The sequence below is a fragment of the Phoxinus phoxinus genome (genome assembly GCF_949152265.1).
Source record: "Phoxinus phoxinus genome assembly, chromosome: 1".
Lineage (NCBI taxonomy): Eukaryota > Metazoa > Chordata > Actinopteri > Cypriniformes > Leuciscidae > Phoxinus > Phoxinus phoxinus.
In genome coordinates, this window is record NC_136876.1 from 33,341,490 (window position 1) to 33,363,450 (window position 21,961).

General features: G+C 37.4%; 1 protein-coding gene across 2 annotated transcripts in view; it reads right to left on the reverse strand.

The window, feature by feature from the left end:
- llgl1 (LLGL scribble cell polarity complex component 1) overlaps positions 1 to 21,961 on the reverse strand; it is a 41,735-nt gene that overhangs the window by 4,281 nt on the left and 15,493 nt on the right. For both annotated transcript variants that reach the window (XM_079611731.1, XM_079611732.1), the window contains exons 3-20: positions 21,463 to 21,544; positions 21,077 to 21,207; positions 20,834 to 20,977; positions 16,863 to 17,025; positions 16,400 to 16,535; positions 14,282 to 14,336; positions 14,032 to 14,186; positions 12,094 to 12,311; positions 11,384 to 11,451; positions 11,015 to 11,168; positions 9,460 to 9,564; positions 8,665 to 8,957; positions 6,057 to 6,210; positions 5,804 to 5,945; positions 1,829 to 2,112; positions 1,476 to 1,740; positions 1,265 to 1,379; positions 332 to 408 (exon numbers count right to left, since the gene is read on the reverse strand). In XM_079611731.1, coding sequence (XP_079467857.1) covers positions 332 to 408; positions 1,265 to 1,379; positions 1,476 to 1,740; positions 1,829 to 2,112; positions 5,804 to 5,945; positions 6,057 to 6,210; positions 8,665 to 8,957; positions 9,460 to 9,564; positions 11,015 to 11,168; positions 11,384 to 11,451; positions 12,094 to 12,311; positions 14,032 to 14,186; positions 14,282 to 14,336; positions 16,400 to 16,535; positions 16,863 to 17,025; positions 20,834 to 20,977; positions 21,077 to 21,207; positions 21,463 to 21,544 — 2,741 coding nt within the window. The remainder of the gene's footprint in view (positions 1 to 331; positions 409 to 1,264; positions 1,380 to 1,475; positions 1,741 to 1,828; positions 2,113 to 5,803; positions 5,946 to 6,056; positions 6,211 to 8,664; positions 8,958 to 9,459; positions 9,565 to 11,014; positions 11,169 to 11,383; positions 11,452 to 12,093; positions 12,312 to 14,031; positions 14,187 to 14,281; positions 14,337 to 16,399; positions 16,536 to 16,862; positions 17,026 to 20,833; positions 20,978 to 21,076; positions 21,208 to 21,462; positions 21,545 to 21,961) is intronic.

Below are 21,961 nucleotides of genomic sequence, written 5' to 3' on the forward strand. Positions count from 1 at the left end.
CATTTTTCACTCATACTTCCTTTATAAACACATTACATGCATGCTTATGTTAGCTTAGGGTCTTCTGAATCCATAGATACCAAACACATGGTGTTCCATCTCCATTACATATGGTTTATAAGCCCAAATGTAAAAATAGAGAAAACGGACCAAAAAGGGCTTAGTCCCCAGAGGGTTAATAAAAAAAGATTAACTGCTGTACAAGTACATAAATTAGACCTCGGTCATAAAAATTCTAATTTCCAGTAAAACAAAACCCAGACTAATTCTGGTTATTATGAAGAATGACATATATTTTCCATTTGTCAAGAGTTGCGTGCAGACTCGTTACCTTCAGTTTCAACAGAGTTGCTCTCTGCTTGTGTCTTGTGTGTTCCATTAGCCTGTGGTGGGAGCGTCGTGCTGGAACTGCAAAAAAAAAAGATTGAAATGTGCTGAAAATGCAGAAGTGCTTTTCTCTGAATATCAGGGACATGGCTGATGACTGATCCACCAAAAATTACTCATCTGTAACAACTGTTCAAAAGTTTAGAGTTAACGTTTTTAAAAGAAGTCTTTTATGCTCACCAAAAATACAGTAATATTGTCAAATATTATTACAATTAAAAATTATTTTAACCTATTTTGAAATGTGATTTATTCCTGTGATATCAAAGCTGAATTGGCTTTATGCACAGCTGCACTACTTCCTTAACTTCAGCCAGCTCCTTTGTTTCCTGTTTGTCATTATTGGACAAACTGATTAATCCAGGTGTGCCTGACCTAAGTAACATAATCAGACACACCTGTATTAATCAGTTTGTCCAATAATGGCAGACAGGAAACAAAGGAGCTGGCTGAAGTTCAGGAAGTAGTGCAGCTGGACATAAAGCCAATTCTCAGCATCCTTATTCCAGTCTTCAGTGTCACATGATCCTTCAGAAATCATTCTAATATGCTGATTTGCTGCTCAAGAAACATTTCTTATTATTATCAATATCGAATATTATCAATATTGAAAACGGTTTCCACTAAATATTAAATGGCAGAACTGTGATATATTCAAAATATACTTGAGTAGCCCTCCCAACAGTGAAATCTCACTGATCCAAAATAACAATTGCATTTTGTACATCAAATATCTTCTAATTGGCTGTGACTGACGCCCAGGAGTACGATTTATTATAATTCAGTGTATGTAGCCTATATAGAGGTCGATGTTTGGATGAATATTTAGGTGGGGCTGTGGCTGTTTAAACTTTAATTAGAGAAATCTGTTACTCACCTGTGTGCAGAGAGATCGTGAGGTCGCTCCACATCCATTCGGCACAGTGGCTCTGTGATCACACGAGCTGACAGCGAGAAGCGCTCGTACTCCGAGGGCGAAATCAGGTAGAACCCTGATAAAGATGAAGGCAATTTAGTTGAACCTCATTCCAGTGGAAAGGCTTCGAGCTAGAAATGATTTACAGGCTGTTTGAGAATGAACTACTAACCTTGTCCAGTCTTCGTGAACACACAGGAAGCAATGCCACTGATGTCTTCTTTGCGAATGCAGTCGTAGCGGACTTGCGGCCTCAGCGCTGGCACACTGAACACATGGAGGTCACCCAGATTGGTAAGGCACACTAACGCGTTCTCAGAGTACTCTTCAGAGCTCACGCTGGTGAAGTTCGACAGCGCCACCTTCCGTACTCGACAGCCCTCATGGGCGGTCAACTTGAACTTGGTTTTTGCGCTTACTTTAGGCAGCGTGAAAATCTACACAAAGCAGAAGATCGATTATTCACTTCCAATTTAGCTTTTTACGATCTAGTTAAATGGTAGATTTAGTTGTAAATATCCCAACCTTAAACTGCTCTTCGGAAGCAATAAGAACTGAGTGGCTGCCCTGCATGTCTGGAGCTTTGGCCAGATCTCTGGAGACTTCATACGGCTCTGGCAGAGGGGTTCCTCGACCATCCAGCACAGCGATGGACACCACTGGAGCTCTGTGCATGAGCTGGATCTCTTTCCCCAGCAGGGCCTCCACACTCTGCTCAGAGAACTTCTCCAGCGAGGGTACGTCCAGAGCGTATGCGTACACCGAGCCAGAGTTTGTGCCGGCCCACATTGTAGGGCCATGATGCGTTCCTGAGAAAAGAAGGAAAAATAATGGTGGCCTATAGCATGCCATAATGAAGATTATTTTGCATATCAATACATGATTGTCTTAAGAGCCTGGAGTCTTATTTACAAAACGCAAGCATGATTTGATCTTAGTTTAAAAAAAGAAAGGCGGCAAAGGCTGACGTGAAAGTGTTATTTGCAGCATTGTAACTACCATAGATATAGGCCCTGTTTCAAATGGCACACTTCATATGCACTTTCGGTCTTGTGGAGTTAAAATGGCTCCCGTGTGCATGTGTCCGTTAAGTCCACGAGACAGAAGGGTGTCCCATTTGTCATTTTACTTTACTTTACTTTACTTTATTGGTTTATAGTAATGTGGACAACCTCTTTTAATGAAAAGAGCAGCTTTAGCCTCTACGGCTAATTTCCAGCTGTAGTCCCCAGCCAGTTGTTAATTGGCATACATCAATAAATACATTACAATTAAAACAAGGCTTAAGCAAGAGCTTAGACAAACAGACAAGGTGGTACAAAATTGAGACAGACAAGCAAGCACAAATTACAGAGACATAAAAGCAGGTCAAGCAATAAAATAGAGAAAATTGACACAAAAGGTAATCATGCAAAGGCCACATAAAACACATATAGGACATAGCATTGAAACAGTCAGCAAAGATCGAGTGGCAGAAGCATGATCATGTCACATCTAGTGCGCACATCACATCTAGCATATTAATGTGTGCAGGTGTAATTGTCGATTAGCCAATTTTTAAGGTGTACAGTAAAAGTCGAATACATATGTATGTTTTTAATTGTAATGGGCAATGAGTTCCAGTTATGTATTGCAGTAAATGAAAATGATAATTGACCAAATGTGCTTTTTCTGAGTGGGATTACTAGATCGCCACGTGTGGTGCTTCTGGTATTATGACTGCTGTTATTGCGTTGGATTATAAATGAATTGAAAGGAGGCGGAGCGGTATTATGTAAAATTTTGTAAACCAGACAAATATTTTTGAATTTAATTACATTTTCCCAGCTCAGCAGTTTATATTTTTTTAAGATTATACAATGGTGTAAACTGTTGGGCTTCTGGTCCAAAATTTTAAGAGTTTTTTTATAAATAGTTGCTAGTGGCTTAAGTGCTGAACTGTTAGTTTGTCCCCAGCTTGTCAGACAATATGTTAGATGTGACATAATCATTGCATCCATAAATAATTTAGCAGCATTAAAAGTAAGGGCACTTCTAATATATCTAAAATTAGCTAAACTAAACTTGACTCTATTGCAGACTTTCTTAATATGTGTTTTAAAAGAGAGATTAGAATCAATAATAACGCCCAGATATTTAAATTGTGGCACAATAGTAATGTTTTGACCCGAAATTGATATGTTTGACACACTATTACATTGTCTTTTTGTAAAAAACATTCCCACAGTTTTATCTACGTTTAATTGAAGACATGAACGATTTAGCCAATTGGTGATCTGGTCCATGGCTTTAGTCAATTTTGTGGCAGCCAGATTTTTTTAGGTTTCAGAAGGGTGCTTTGCGGTCGATATGCACACTTTTGCAGAGGCCACACTGATACAAACTTCTTCCCAGCAGTCAAAGCGGTGTTACGTCACAAAAGACTCTTAGGAAGACCGCAAGTGTTTAGGGTGCCATTTGGGACAGGGCCACTGTCGCCTTTTGCTTAACAATATTCAACAATATTATTGATCTGCCCGCATTGACACAATTATATGAGAACTGAACTGAGCTGGACAAATGACATCACCGTTTTCTACAGAGCGGCTATATACACACATTGGATCAAAAAAGTCCCAATACAAGAATGGGGATTGTTCAAAATTCATGTATAACTTTGATAAAAGGGTTTGATCCACTTCAAACTGTATAAACTAACTAAATTATTATTATTTTTTACAACAAAAATGAACCATCACTGAACTTACTTAAGATAGTTTGTTTCTGCTGTACAGCAGCTCTAGGAGACAATCCGTTGCATTAATTTCCTGTGAAACAACCTGTATTGTAAAAAGCGCTATATAAATAAAGGTGACTTGACAGGGCCATAAAGGGGTATATGCTCAAGTGTGATTTTCAATTGTGAAACTTTTGCACTACCAAATGTTAAACTAAATGTAAAATAGGAATTTCTAATAGGAATTACTAGACTATGTTTTACAACTGGTCTACCATTGAATAAAAATGATTGAATTGAACGAACTAAAATACAGCGTAATGAATGGCAAGAGCAAGCTGAACTAAAGAAGCACATCTTATCTTACTGAGAAGTCATTTTGATCTTTAGACAAACTATCACAAATGCCACAAATTTTCAACATTAATGAAAATAAGCTTTTTTGGAGCAGCAAATTATCATATTAGACTGATTTCTGAAGGAAGACGATGCGTATTCAGCAGATTCAACAGGAATAAATTACATTTTTAAATGTATTAAATTAGTAAACTTATTTTAAAGTGTAATTTATCCCTGTAATGTCAAAGCTGAATTTTCAGTACTTTTTAAAGTACATAGTACTACTGTTTTTACTGTATTTTTGATCAAATAAATGCAGCCTTGGTGGGCATAAGAGAGTTTTCAAAAACATTGTGAAAAGAATCATGCAAAATGTCCAATATCTGTAAAAAAAAATCATGCATAATTTCCAATATCTGTATCATATTGAGTTACCTATAAACATACTTTTGTTCACTGAAATTTTGGGTATCTCTGTTATATAACATCTGATTCCACTTAAAAGATTATTACCGTAGTAGAATTCTCCATGACCTGATTTGCATTTCTCAATTTTATACGTTTTGTGTGACTGAACAAATTTTTTAGTTTTCCCTATTCAGTCAGCACAGCTGTTTCAGACAATAGCAACCTGACTTGACCTATTATAATGTTCCAAAAACAAACCACTCACACCCATAACTGCACAGTAAAATGTTTCACAATAATTGTAGGAATAACTTATTGTTTGTTAGTGCAATAAATTACAAACACAAATACTTTGTTTGGAACTCTCTCATGGAAATGTAGCTCTCCCTAAAAATGATCTGATCACTATTGTGCAAGAGCCTGTTTTGAGTTAAGAGGTCATATATTTTGAAGATGAGGGAAATGAGCCTGGCCTCATGCTTGTGACCCAGACATCATAATATAGAGTGATAGCATACATAACTTTAACACCACAAAAAAGTGGGTGACTAACAGCCTTGATCAGGATAGATATTAATATACACATCAGCCTACATATTTCACACAGGACAGACAAAACTAAATAAATAAAATAAAATTACATTCCTTCTCTCAACACTCAAGAGTTCTAGATTAGACTCGAAGCAAAATAGCTTATACTGGTCTGATATTTTGGCTTAAACTGGCACAATAACCGATGGATAAAACAGGCGTGTACAAATGTTAATTCACGAGTTCACACTTGCATACAATTAGAGGGGGTAAAGTTGAATGTGTATTGCTGAGTGCTCTCCATTTGTGTTAATTATCTGAACGTGCTCCGCTTTAACTTTTTTAATAAAACAATTTAAATTCAAGTACTATAAATTACAATGCACCAACATGTATGTACAGAAGTAAATTGTATCAAATGGTTAAATACAGTTACAGTAGTAGTTATAAAAAATAAATGAAAAAAAAAGCTAATTTTAGTCGTCACACTGTGCCCTTTTTCTCACCATCTCTGAGGAATGTGTCAGCAAAGCAGAGGCAGCGCACCACCCCAGACAGCGAGTCGTCTGCAGAACGGGGCTCAATCCGTCTCTGCACCGGCGTCACCTCAGCATCGCGCTCCGCCAATTGGGCGTTAGCCTCCCGCACCTGATGGAAACAAAAAGATCATTTTCTAATAATCAACAGGTCAGCAGACTCAATGGCCTCATTCCCTGTGTGAGATTGTGAGGCACGTATGGGAGATTTCCAGACACTCACTTTACCGGTGGGACTATTAACCACGGCACGTTTCTTTCCTGAGACTCTGCTCTTCCGGATTCGTCTGAAGGACTGGCGCAGGGATTTCTTCAGAGACTTTACTCGAGACAGCGGGCCCTCCATAGCCAGAGAGTCATTGGGGTGTAGGGTGCACCTATGGAAAGAACCTTCCTTTGAAGCAAACTCCATTCATACAAAAGTCAGATCTTTATTAATATCCTATGAGGTTATTCTGCTGTAACGGCTGAGGAAATGCTTATTCAGATTAGGGTTTAATTGCATACCTATAACAATCCAATGCATGCATTGGGTAATTCAATGGATAATCAATTACCGTTACTATACCAAAAAAAAAAAAAAAGAGGATTATAAAATCATATTTTTTTTTATAAAGTAGCCTATAATTATAATTATTTATATTAAATACAATTATTAAAGGGGTGGTTTACTGCTTTTTTTCTTTGCATGATTGTGTTTATGGGGTGCAATATAACATGTCTTCGTTTTTTTAAGCCTTATTTGTCATAAATTTGACCTTTATTGTAAGCCGCTTTCTCCTCAGTCATTTGAACGACCGGTTGACTTCCTGAATCTATGAAACCACTCCCTCAGAAACAGGCATGGGCTCAGATTGGTTAGTTGGGCCGGTGTGTTGTAATTGACTAAACTGCGTAGTGCACGTTGTCCGGAAACTTCACGCCCATCACCTTTACGGGCGAAAGTTGCATGTGCTCCGGTCAAATGTAAATAATGGTGTCAATACTGCAGTGTCAGTTTGAGCCAGAATCAGAGCCAATGAAGAGAGTCAAGCAGAACCTCCCCAAACACGGCTCTTACAGAACGTCTCTGAATGGTAAATTTTTATTACTATTCTATTCTATTATATAATAATTTCGATACGCTGTTACAATACGTTGTTTTCTCCTGATTAAACATTTAATATAACTGAATAAATGACTGAGTAATACCGCAGCTGAAGTTTGCTGTGCGATTACATAAAAAATTGTAAACTTTATACACGTGTCTTATACACACAAAATAGCATCAAACTAGCTACTATATAAACAAACTAGTGTTGGGATTGGTTTACGTTCTTGATCAAATACATTTACAAAATTAGTACATGATTACAAATTCAGGTCCAAAATGTTTGTACGTGTTTGTCATAGACACACGAAATAGCATAACTAATAAGTGGCTACTAACGCCAGCGCTAGCATTTGTTTACCTCCTTGATAAAACTGAAACATTACGTCTGAAACTATACATGCAAATACATTTAAAATGATTAAGTCTTACTAACAGGTTGTGGCCCAACAACGGCTGCCTCTGGGTTTAAAGTTGGAACTGCTTCATGTTTTAGTAACAGTTTCTTGTTTAATCCGGCATTGAATTCGTGGAGATTCTGGAAGCTGTCTTCCATAAAATGCGCAGCACAGAGAGCTAAATTACGGTTGTAATTTTCAGGAACTTAATCAAACATAAATTTTAGCCATTGTTGACGAACTACAGCGTCCGTAGGAAGCCCGAAAACAGAAGACCTTTTTTTGCATATTCCGGAGGGAGGGTTGATGTAAATTTATGGGTTAGTTACGTATAAAACCCGGGAAGTATCTCGTTGTAGTCCCATTCGAGTCGTTTTTGTAGGCATTAAACTTCCTGATTTTTAAAAGACGATATCTCTGCTTACGTTGAACTTTCAGCGCAGCAACTTTGCAGATACTGTTCATGCACCAACAGCAACATTACACACTATTTAAAATGAAAAAAGTGACATCGCAATCATCCACCCCTTTAAGAATTTTATATTAAATACAATTATAAAATGTATTATCTAATAAAAACATAAATTATCACTATTGTTGTTGTTAGTATATAATACTATTACTACCACATTCTTGTGACATGCTGAATATGCGAGAATATTATATGATATAAATACATTGTATGTGAATCCAGTTACATTTTTATTTTTGGATCATACATTTTATTGAGTATTGAGTTTGTGTTCTAGAATATTTGTAGAATTTGTTTGGAAATGCAGTTTCTGATGAGACATGCTCAAGATAATTCATTTTATGACCCTGCTAAATTTGAAGATGGGCTTGTACACGACAAATTTCACATATTTTAATTGTTAATTTAGTAAATGTTTCTACAAATCGAGTCTCTTCAGGAACTTTGTACTAAACCGTTCAATTCATACGATTAGTTTTACGATCTCTTTATGAACTTTTTGAAGCGTCAAAGTGCTAGAAGTGTAGCTGTCAATGGAGGGACAGGAATCTCTCAGACTTCATCAAAAAGACCTTCATTTGTGTTTCGGAGATGAACGAAAGTCTTACAGGTTTGGAACAACATGAGGGTGAGTAATTATTACAGAACTTACATTTTTGGGTAAACTATCCCTTTAAGGTATTATTACCAAGTTACCAGGGCCAGTATCTACAAACTCGAATTCTGCCATTGAGCCAGTCCCAACTCAGAATATTTCAATATCTTCATAGCGAATGACATCAATCTTTCAGTTTGAAGCGCTGATTATAAGTGCTCCTGAACAAGCATTTGGCCAAGTAATACAGCAGCCTTGGATGGCCCCATGAGTTACCTCGCCAGCACCGGACTCCGCCGATGGTAGTCAAAGAGGCCAAAGCCATGACTGGTGCCAAAGGCAATGAGGTTCCACTCTGCGTGCAGGGTTACCGCAGTAACGGCCGCAGGCGGCATGCACTGCACCAGGACAACCGGCTGGAATCCAGGAGCAAACACTACCGGGCCCATCTTAGGAGGCAGCCGGTCGTGACCCTTCCACGTAAAACCCTCTCGGTCCTGGAGCAGGTCCACCGTGGCCACATCAATCATGTGATCTGACTTCTCATCACTTAGAACCATAACTATAACCTGTGAAAAGAGCTTATGTTATAATATTACTATCATTTATTTTTGTGCAGACTATAGTCATTTGAAAAACTAGTGAGCTTCCCATCCAAGCAACATTAAGGCCCGTTCACACCAATAACTATAGCGATAACTACATTAGCATTCACGCCAGTGGATGACATCATTCGGTTTATTATGCTGCAGTTTTGTCGTCTGCCGCTTTAAATGCTCAAGCTCTTTAAGGCAGGATGGATTCTGATTGGCTGTCAATGTTTTTATTGTTTTTCTGCTGGAAAAAAACATTCTTTTAAAGTTAATTTCAAACAATATAATTTATATGTGCCGTTATCGTTATAGTTGAGACGTGAACTGCTATTGCTTTCCCCTAAGGAAGTGGGATGAATCCATGTTTCACAGACGATTTTGGATGGACAGAGTCAAAATGTTATGAGGTTTCATTAAGTGTATTATGCTGCCTATGTGGATATATTTGCATTAAATCATTAAAAACTAGTGATCTTACTTGTCCAGCAGTTCCAGCCACCACCAGTTTTCCACTGTATTTACAGAGGCTGATCTTCTGGATTCCTAGTCTAGGATCATCACTGTATGGGTCGAAACAGCCCACCTGGAAATAAATGAAAAGCAAACATAGATTGTTATTATTATTCATTGATTTCTAAAGCTGCACAAACAGTGCAGCAATATCCTATTTATGAGGAATGTATAGTGTAAAAACACACATGAACCAATTAAGTCTAGTAAAGCCCAAAGCATACTTCGGTTTTTGTGTGTACGCGAGGGTCCGCGTACATTATGTGTGATGCGAATTTCATCACTAGAATAGTACGCTCACCACCCGTTTTTGTAACCACTCATGCTTTTGGTGCGTTCAAGTCAGTAAAGTCGAAATGATGGTATTTACAAGTTAAACGCACATGAACGCCACCACAAAGTCGTAAATACGAGTTGGAAGCACAGATCTTTACGAATTGTTAGAGAGAAAAACCTGGATATACCACAATATTTACAGGCATTTAGCATTGACATTCTCAGGCTTTTTCATTTACAACAAAACAAGCTAATTGCCTGCACAAAATATAATAGCACTGTAATATAACAAAGTTTACAGTGGATTTATAAATGAATTAAAAACATTAAAAAGCATAACACACGTGATGAACATTCTTTGTTCTTCATTTTCTGGAAGTAGAGTACAAAAACCTTTGTTTTTTGTGTTAATTAAGAGAAGGTACACCACCATCTTGGTCTACAAAAGTGACTTGAACGCACATGAGGGCGTAAACAACTTCCCAACTCGTAAAATACAAACTACCCAGGAGCACTTGAACGCACCATGTGTATGTGCAAGTCGCACAGAATAAGAAAAATAGGCTACTTTAGCATGTAGAAGTTATTTTGTTTGTTTTTGTGACAGTTAAGACAAAAGAAGAAAAAAAAGAAAAACCATACAGCCTTAAAGAAAAAGCATCAGCCATATAGCGTGACTACATGTTATGAACATTATATAATGCAATCGGTAACAATATAAGACTGTATTTCCTTCCCCTCTAGACACATTGACCCTCAACCGCGTCTGCTCCCGCCCAACCAAATGCCGACAAAGTCAAGAACAAAGAAAAGAGGAATGTGCATGTTAGGGGGGGGGGGGGACAATAAAATAAAAAGAAATACAGCAGTGCCATCCAGAGCAACAATGTGCTTTATGTTCAGCAGACGCTAGCAAAGCATTTCAGTCGTCAGGCAGACAGTCTGCTTTTAATTAAGGTGCAAACGGAATCAACTCCAGTGTGAATCCCATATGCTTAAGTGGGCCACACGCCAGACTGCAGTCGGCATTTTATAGAGAAGCTGAAGAGGAGGAAAAGGTGGATTAGGAAAACAAAAAGAGAAGTGAGAGGTCAAGAAACTTGCAGAGCTGAAGCTGCCCTCGTAAAAAAGAAAACGGAGTAAAATAATATAAGATAACATAACATATATCCCAGTGTTCAGATGATGTGATAGCTTTGTTTTTAAAGTGAATTAAAAAACATCAGAACTCCCAAATAATCCCTGACCTTTCTGAAAGGAGGCCATTCCTCCTCCCCAGCCTGCGTCAAGCTGTCATTGTGGTCGCAGTCTGTCTGAAAGATGTTTGCTGTGCTCAGTTTGTACAGAGGTTTGAGCGACACTCCCGATGCATCCCAGAAGCGCACTGTACCGTCCTCATGACTAAAAAACAAACAAACATAGCCACACATCATCCTGACAACTGATCCAAATAAACTAATGCATTTCCTTAAAGCCTGTAGGACGTTTTAACCTTTAAAACCTTTAAGAGCAGCTGTTCAAATAACTCTATTTTGATTTGTAATATGTAAAGGAAACAGAGCTTAAAATAAATAAATAAATACTATTTATAAAAATAAAAAAATAAAAAAACTCACCCAGTTAACAGTAGTTCTTTTTGCTTTGGATCAGGTGCTAAGTTTTTCCCTCCACATATTGGCCAATTCTGTCAAAATACAGAGGAAAAAACACTTCAGGGCAGCCACTTCAACGAAAAAACATCTGGCAAACTTTTAATTCTGTAATGAAATAAAAAAACTTTGATGCTGGTTCATGTTTTACTGGAGGTTGTTAAATAAAATCCATTTCAGAAAGTCAAAATCACTTGCTCCTAAGCTATTAAATCTAAAAATACAGTATGAGCGTGCTGTATTAACTTAATTCATTTACATAACAGTAACAAAAACGAAGGGAGGTGTTGGTTTAATAATGTTAACGCTATACACATAACAGATGTTATATGAAATGCAGCAGTTTTCTGCTGAATTGGAAAAAAAACATTACACATAATAGTTGGATTTCCTACATTTACATATGTCTTGTTATTCAAACGGCAACACAATTTGAAACATTCTACACATTATCCAGAATTAGGCTTTATATTATTTGGCTATTATACAGTATTTTGAATAAAATATGAAACAAATATAATTTTTTTAATATAACTCAATATTTTCAGCTATTGCTCCAACATTTAAAAAGTATTCCACCAAATTTAATTTCAAACCAACACAGAACATGTATATAAAAAAATTAAAAATAAAACCGCAAGTTTTGGGTCTTTGTGTGGAGTCCTTAATTCACCCACATCATAGTTCTGCAAAGGACACTGCTGTTGGCCAGCACTGATCATTCTCTCCCAAAACTTGGGTGGCACGTTTGAGATGTGACTTGAAAAGGTGATGGCGGAGGAGTGCAGAGGAGCCAGATAGGGAGCAGGGACAGTGGGCCAGCCAGACATCTGAAGATCAATCACTACCAGCTCCTCTTCCAAAAGAACCACAAGGGCTGATGGCTCATCAAATTCTGTGAGGCACAAAAATAACTAAAGTCCATGCACAGGAAATAAAAATAACCATGTAGCAGACACATGCATCAGTGATTTATAGAACGGGTTATTACAGCCCTGGTCCAAGTGCCATGATCAAGGGTAAAATGGTGACAGTTTAGTGATTGCCCCATGTAAGAGTTTGAACTACGGCTGGGCGGTATGATGGTTTAGATTCAGCTGTACGGTTTATATGACAGTATGTATTTATGGTACCATTTTACTAGGGATGCACCAATGAATAAGCCAATTAGTATCGGCCGATAAAAGCAATTATTTTGTTTAAAAACAGCCAATGATCAGGGCAGATTATATCCTGTCAATCAAAAGGGGTCGGAAAAACATATCACACTGCTGTGGGAACTCATACTACAGTGTGTGAAGAAAATGTCTTTTGTTGAATTTATGACTGTTGAAATTAAAGCGACAATAACAGTTACAAAAAAAAAAAAAACAGATGTTAAAGCTGGCTCTACTTGACCCTTTGAATCACCTGTAGTAGCCATGGTTGCCATGTCCGTGGTTATTCAATACACTAAATCGCAAAGAGCTTACCAAAATGTATGTCATGTAATCACTCAGTGTTTCAACAACAGAAAAAAAATGTCAGTAAAACCGCTTGTGAACGATGGCACTTAATGTTGGCACTTATCACGTGGATAAATTTTACAAAATTGAGATTTAAACATCACATGAAAGCTGAATAAATAAGCTTTCCATTAATGTATGGTTTGTTAGGATAGGACAATATTTGGCCGAGATACAACCAACTGAAAATCTGGATAAGGGTGCAGAAAAAACAAAACATTGATAAAACTGCCTTTAAAATTGTCCATTTATGTTCGCGGTTGTGCTGCATTCACTCACAAAAATAAATGTTTGATATATTTACGGTAGGAAATTTACAAAATATCTTCATGGAAAATGATCTTTACTTAATATACTAATGATTTTTGGCATAAAAGAAAAATCAATAATTTTGACCCATACAATGTTTTGTTGGCTATTGCCACAAATATTATTGTACTTGTTTTCATAAATTTGTCATGAATACATAGCAGTTGAATACAATTGTTTAGGCTCTGTTGTTAATTTTAACTTGGTAACTTGGTATATACTTGGTAATGTATCAACGGAGAGTGTTCCCTGTATAGTTTACAGCATTGAGAGATTTTTATTTATTTTGTATATAAATCTAAATCTGTATCGGCAGATATCATTCCGTATAAACAGCTATCGGTATCACTGGAGAAATTTTGTATAGGTACATCTCTAAATTTTACATAATGTAGTGTGTTTTTGCATTGATGGGAGACTAAACACTGTATGCAAGTAAATTTATTAAGCTATTAATATGCATTACATATAACAACAACATTAATAATAACAATTAAATTACTTAATATATAATTACTGAATAATTATAACAATTATCGAATAATTCAATAATGATTATTATTTATCATTAATATTGTGATTATCGCATTTACAAGGAATTTATAGTTTCTGGTTTGCATCCAACAAGCAAATCTATCAACAACAGTAAGTGTTGTTGTTATTATTATTATTATTATTATAAAATACTTATAATTCAATAACTATTCAATAATTATTATAATAATAGATTATTATTATCATTACTAGACAGTACAGTGTTTTTAAGGATTCAACAATAACCACACCACCTGCCCCACTCACCCTTATCTCTGTCTGTGCAGTGAATGGTGAAGAAGTCTATGACACGCGAGGTGAAGTCCAGGGTGACGTGGCTGCTGTCCTGCAGGATGGTTAAGCAGTGTCTGTCTCCATAGCTGGCTCTGGGCATACCGCCACTGAACAACACTAGAGGAGCTCTACAGAGACAACAGAGGACACCCTCCCGAGTCAAACCAGCAGAGCTGAAACATGAGATTATGGGATTTCATTTCTCACACATTACGGCACGAACCCTGATTCTGTTGTCCTCCACAGGATCTTGTTCACGGCTTTGCAGGGAAAGGGGCCTGAGATGAATAACACACAAAAAGAGGGGGGGGGAAAAGACCAAATAAGTTTGAGAGAAACCACCAAAAATACAGTCATCTTGGCAGAGTATATGTTAAAAATTGGAAAATATGCGTAGATCCCCAAGCGGTTTGTGTCAACAAACCATCAGCTAATAGTGAAGAGTGCATTTGAGGTTTACGATCCCTTTAATAGGTCTGGAAAAGGATTTTAATGGCCTATTACAAAAGTTGAACAGACTCTAAGCTTCGCTATATAACAACATTTCCTGACATTGTGCGACTATGCAAACATTACATTATAACCTAATGGCTAATGGCTACTGGAATTACTACAGTGTATCTGCACAAAAAAAAATTCAATGTCCATTTACATGCATGTTAAACGTTTAGACTTCAATCAGAATAAAACAATAGCTAGTCTTTTTAAAATGTCATGCAAATGCTTTAGTGCAGTGGTTCCTAAACTGGGGTACGTGAGGTGACAGAGGAAAGGCTGAGTTTTGCCATTCATTTGATTCTAACCCACCTTAACAATAACACTAAAAAAAGAGCATGCATTTCTAATGCTACCTCTAATGCAAAATGCTACCTCTAATGCAAAAACAGGAAAATGGTAGTGCCGTAAAACGTCAAATATATGACATCCAATCAAATTAAACCAATCTTTTGTGATCAAAACTGACTGAATCCACACAAAGAGAGTCGATATGATAGGTTCTACACTATTGCCATTCTTTGTAACTTTGTAACAGTGGGGATTTAACATTTACTAGCATGACAAACAAATTTAGACAGACTGTGTCTTCAACACAAAAACATACCCTGTGTGAGTTCGTGTTTGTAAATGTGGATAATATATTATACGAGCAAGAATGCAATTTTTGCCGAATATCCACATGCTTGCAAGTGTGACATTTTATAAAACAGTTCAACAAGCAAAAGGGTAAAATTAAGTGATGTACATTTGCATTGTCAGTATTGTGTGCTCTATTTTGAAACTAAATAATAGCTACAACAAAAGCCTCAGCAGAACTGTTGTGCGTCTCCAAGCAACACACAGCCGTGTTTTGTTAGTACCGGTAAATGAATCTGTGGCTTTGAACGAATCAGGAGCGTCAATGATTCGATGACCCATTCGTAAATACAGCCATTCACTTTATTGCTGAATGAATGAATGACTCACTCATTAAGACAGTGACTAACAGCCACCAACTGGCAGTTTCAGTTTGAAATTTAAAAGCATCACTTCGTTTTTATCATCATTTCATATTTCTCTGTTGAACTTTTTAATTTAAAACATTATCTCATAACACTATTTATGCCATTGTAATTGTATTCATGCCACCTCTGAGCAGCATTTATCTGTATGAATACATCTATATGCAGCTTGTTGATACTGATTTCACTTTTGATTTAGTTTAATTTATTTCTTTATTAATTGTATTAATGATTAAATTAATGGAATTTAAAGAATTTGACAAAACATGAAATACATTTAATAGGGTTAGAAAAACTTTGCTTTTATAAAAGTAAAATAAAAAAACTGCACCTAAAATCTATTTATGGCTATTATTGCCCCTTCATGGAGAAGGTGTACAGCAGTCCAAGTGGAAGAGAGGTGGTACACAGAAAGATGTTAAATGCCTCCGGTTGTATGCCAGTCTAAATTGTTTAGGAACCACTACTTTAGTATGACTGAAATTGTACCAAACTTATATCAAGCAACTGGAGCTTGGCTTTGCTCAAAATGTATATGAATCATACAACAACTGGCCTCAGTGATGTTGACTCATATTTAATCCTTCAAATATTGTGTCATGTACAGTATATTTCATCCTTCATATTGTGTACAGTACCAATTAAAAGTTTGGGGTCAGAAAGATGTATGGTTTTTGAAAGCAGCAGCCGTCATGATCTTTCAGAAATCACTCTTACATGCTGATTTGTTGCTCAATCATTTCTTATATAATTGTGCACCAAACTTACTGCTAACAAAATCTGTGCGAGTGAAACAAAAAGAAAAGGGAAAGGCTGTCTAAATGGCATGTGTTGTGGCTCACCATATGGTATGGTGGATGAGATCGGGTCATGGGTGCAGGGATTGCTGCTGCTGACAGCCCACACCATGTATCCGCCATCACTATGGGAACTAACAAAGTTGTTCCCGGACCGTTCCCAGACCAAACTCTCCAGCTGCTGCAAGAGTGACAGTCCCACACAATACAGTGTCAAAAAAGGACCAAACACGTTGAAAGGAAGTCAAAAGGTTTGAGTTCAACCATCTGGACAACTTAACATCAAGCATGGATGATTTAAAGATGCAATTTAAGCGGAGTTATGAGTCTCGGACAGATCTCTTGACCTGCTCCCCTTTGAAGGTCAGGAGTGTAATTATTTGACATTTACAGACATTTTTTGAATTAAAATAGAAACATAGACATCAATGTTTAAAGTTTCAAGCTCATGACCGCAAAGAGTGTTTAAAGCCATTTGAGAGACAAACACACTTGCACACACACCCACCTGCTTTCCCAGGAAAAGGTTGTCTACATGCCGACTGTTGAGGTCCCAGAGTACAACCAGACCTCTGCTGTAACCAATGAGGATTTTATCAGAGTCTTTTGGATGTTCCTGCAGGGACTCCACAGGCCCCAATGATTTTCCACACTTGTACTCTTCTGGAACACTGAAGAGGGGAAGGAGACATGAGAATAAAATTACAAGATTTTATTCAGAGTACATCGAAGATAGAGAAAACCTACAGATAAATGACGAAACCAAGCACTATGCTACACAAGAGGACATTTGGGAGATTTATTCTCCTAGTGCCGCTCAACTGCACTTCTATTTGGTATAAAAACCCAAATCTGAGTACACACTACTTAACTCCCCAAACACAGAGAGCTACTGAAGTACACATCAGAGGTTACAGAAAACCTTCACTGCGAAACTTCACTCAGCACTTTCATTCTCAGCAGATTCAAATGCAGGCTTGTGTGGAAAAGCATTTCACATGGAAAAATGTGCAGGTCTCAGGGTTCAATGAGTGAAGAATAAACCAAGCTGCAAGCTTTGAGAACAATGTATTGAACATTTGGTAACAATTACTCTTGATTCATGTTTGCAAAGTCTAACGGGGTGAAATGGAAAGAAAACGCAAAGTTCAATAAACAACTGAAAAACATATCAGCGGTTCAAACACAAAAGTAACACGGCAGAAGTTGACACACACACATTATCAGACGCTGACATGCTTAAATTCAGTTTGAAAGCCAGACAAATGATGACCAATCAAAAGCCACAGTTCGGGATTCCTCTGTGGCTGTGGCATGGATTCAAGAGCTGGAATGTGCATGGTACACCCACAGAGTCGGGATGAGATGTAGCCAGGGAGAGGAAAAGTGGAAAGCGCATGGAAAAGAAGGACTGGAGTAGTCGTTTAATGGCATTGCTTGGGATGAAAACAGCCACAAGAAACAAAATTCACGCAAACAACAAAGACTTTAACAAGAAAATTTAAGAAATAGAGAAACAGATTGAAAGACTTACCCCTGTTTATAAGTCACTGTGTGATAACCAAATCATAAATTTGTATGGCAACGTTGAAATTACATTATTGCTCCGATTGTTGAACTGTCAAATTAATGGGAGATCTTGCAATTTTATTTCTTAATGATATTTGTATAAAACAAATTAAGTGTAGCACAAGTGTGTAAGTTTCAAAATAAAATTGAATAAGTTAAATTAAAGGATTAGTTCACTCTAAAATTAAAGTTCTGCCATTTATTAAACCTCATGTCCTTCCAAACCCGTAAGACTTTCGCTCATCTCCAAAATACAAATGAAGATATTTTTAATGAAACCGGAGAGATTTCTGCCTTTTATGAATAGAGAATAAAAGCAATTTAATTTAGGCTTTTATCCACATCAAATCATTATCATTCATCAACTTGCACATCAGTTGTGGTAAACGGAGGCTCAAGCATGTTTGCTTGATGTGTGAGAACCAATGAGGTTCATTCTCATGTGTTACGCAAGTACGGTTGAGCTTCTTTTTATGTTCACTGATCAATATGTTTATATGAATAAAAGCCTAAATTCTATCGGTTCATCATATAAAGTGATTGTGTCTCTTCTGAAAATTTGGCCAAACTAAACCGTCATCTGAATTTGTTTTACAATCTCTTTATGAACTTTGAAGCGTCAAAGTGGTAGTTACTGTACGTAGCAGTCTATAGAGGGACAGAAATCTCTCAGATTTTATTAAAATATATTAATTTGTTTTGAAGATGAACAAAATCAGGGTGAGTAACTGATGACAATATTATTATTTTTTGGGTGAACTAACCATTTAACAAATGTTCCCATACCTTGACCAACAAATCTTCCATGATTTTCCCAATTATTCATGAATTAAATAAGTATTCTGAAGACATTAAAACTCAAAACATGTTAAACTAGATGTCCCACATGCCTTAAAGAAAAACAAAATCACCACAAAACAATGTTTTCTACCAAGACGCAGAGTATACTCTGGCATTCTGGAACCTGCTGATTCTCAAAGATGTGTGCAAAGCTCATATCCTCCATTTTAAACGCCTCCTCGGATAGGGCCCAAGAGATTTGGCACTTGGTACAAAAGCATTTTGTTCAGTAGTTTCCTGGCTGACACATACTTATTACCAGTGGCTCAGATAGGATGCCCATTACCCCCAAATTGTGCTGAGTTAATGAGCAGTTCAAGGTCTCTCAGACGCAGATGAGGTCCACATTTAGCCACCCAGGCTATATCTGCAAGAGGGCACACTGGGAAAGCTGTAATTTATCTCAGAGTTAAACAACATCTTTAAAGAGTAAGATGAATAGCTAGTGTGATTTCCTGTCTTGTAACAGTCACAATTACAGCTATTAGGAAAAACGGGTTTCGTCTTAAAGACTGATGTATTAAATATTTATAAATATTCTTACAGTGACAACTGAATAGCAGAGGAATAAATATCTCATTAGATTGCAGGGATCAATGCCTTTCTGAACTCTAAACTTCTAACTGTGGCCATGTGAAGGCAGTGGCTTGGCAGTGGGATAGGAAAGCTCAAGCTGCATATAACCTACTGACAGAGTAACAGACAGCCACAGCTGGGGGCATAAAGGGGCAAACAGCCTTGGGTTAATCAGGAAGTTTGATCCGCTCCCCGTTCAAACTGTAGTTGAGAAGTCTGACAAAGGCAGCTTGGATAAGGGCTAAAAGAGGGAATGAAAATAAACAAAAAGTCTTGCTGCAGCTTCATTAACCCATGCGCAGTCCTTTCAGATGGGGTGGGAGTCCCCAATCGCTTATTTTATGAGGTAAGTGGTGTAGAATCTGTCTGCACTGCCATCTTTATTAGAGTCCAGTGTAGACATCCTGATTCACAGAGACTTAAAAATACTCTTGTCCCCTGAGAGACATTGAGAAAATATTTTTCAGAGTGGTTGTAGAGGGTTAGGGTTAATACTAATTAATACTTTTATTCAGCAAGGACACATTAAATGGATCAAAGGTGATATTTATAATGTTACAAAAGATGTATATATTTAAAAGAAATGCTGTTCTTTTGAACTTTCTACCCAAAACATAATTAAGAAAATTTGTTACAGTTTCAACAAAAATGTAAAGTGCCCATATTATGCTATTTTAAAGGTTCCTCCAATAGATTTATATGCATCCAAGGTCAAAAACACTTAATTTTCTCATAAAATACATAGCACATTTCTCAAAACGTCTGAAAACGGTTTGTTCGAAGATTCAGTCTCTCTAAAGCCCAACTTTCCAAAAGCCCACTCTGCTCTGATTGGTCAGATGGCCCAGCCTGTTGTGATTGGTCTAACACTTACAGCACTTGTCAGAAACGAAACGCCTATTACCATATCTGAATTTCAGCTCTGGAGGCTTCCTCAGCACAGTGATACAAATACTAACAATGGTGTCAGTTTTTTCACATCAATCCCAGTGAGAGTCCTCATCCTTTGGAAGTTTATCCAAAGTGGATTTGCAGCGCTAAAAAAAACTGAATTTTCTCGACATTTTGACAACACAAACCTCTTCCAAGCCTCCGCTACAACTACAGCGTTTGAGGGAGAGTCAACGTTGTTTGCGGGCAGCCAATGAAGACCATATGCAGGCAGGCAACACTATTTTACAGTGTCCTTGTTACACATAGTTACTATAGTAACTATAAATTATGCATTATTACGTGCAACTAGCCCTAAAACCCTAAACACTGGGTGGAGCTTGAAGGAAAACCTGATTTTGATCAAATAAATGCAGCCATGGTGAGCACAAGAGACTTCTTACAAAAACATAACAAAAAAAAAAAAGTTGGTTTGAATGGTAGTATAATAACTGAAATTTATGAATAAAATGCAGATAAATACAGCTAGTCTGACAACTGGTAAAGTGGTAACATCTGGGGGTGTGACAAGGTCAATATGGATACTGGAAGGGCAGCTCTCACCTCTGCATGACCTCGTCCTGAAACAGCGACTTGTTCAGCAACGTGAGGGTGGGCAGTTCCAGAAAGTGTACCCCGCCACCTTCAGTGCCCAGAGCAAGAAGATCACAGCCCAGATTCAACAGCATGACGGTCACACGTGTCGCACTACAGAGGAGAAGCAAGCAACCTCAAGGTCATAGGTTGGACCAGATTGGACAAATTTTAGTTTAAAAGAAAAAAGGAAAGGAAAGAAAAGAAACTTACCTGGTGCTCTCAATGCCTGGCCTGCCAGGCAGATTGAAGCTGTGAACCTCTATCAAATGTGAGCGGTTTTCTCTCTGCACAATCTCCCATAGGTGAATGGTGTTATCATCCAACAGAGAAAGTATCCTCCCCTATAAAGAGATATAGAGAGAGAGAGATAGCAATATATATATATAGAGAGAGAGATAGAAAGAGATATAGAGAGAGAGCGAGACAGAGAAAAAACAACATCCCATGCGACTTATTGACTGTTCAAATGGCCAAAAAACAAAACCAAAAAAAAAAAAAGACCAATACATTCCAATAAAACACACTCCAGCACCAAGCTACAATGATTGATGTAAACATGTGCACCTTATGAGTACAGGATTAAAACATGATCTTACCTGTCCATAGAGGAAGTGTATCTGAGTGACAGCAGCAGTGTCTTTGTGAAGTCCAGTCATCTCCACCCCAGGAGCGCCATATCTTAATGCCCAGTCAAAGAATATTTTACAGTGGTGCATTCCAGGGTTCACATCTGTTTTGGGAACAGATTACCTCAAGGGAAAACATTTCAGACTAGGCTTTGAGCACTGATCATTTTTCTTCTGTTTATCAAATATCTATCATGCTTTCTTCAAACAATGCACAAACTTAAACATGCATTAAGCGATTTCTGAGAAACACTGCTGATATTTGAAATCAACCCAAACAAACACACCCCTCCCTTCATTGCTCTGCCCCCAAAATGCACATAAACGCAATGCAAAAGTGAAGGTCTCTTTATCATAGCTGGTCCTAAAGCTCTTACCTGATCATAACCTTTCTTTTTCAGGAGATATTCCTCTGACCTTTTCTTTTTTTGTAATGTCTCTCAGCCATCTCTTCTCTCTACAGTCCTTC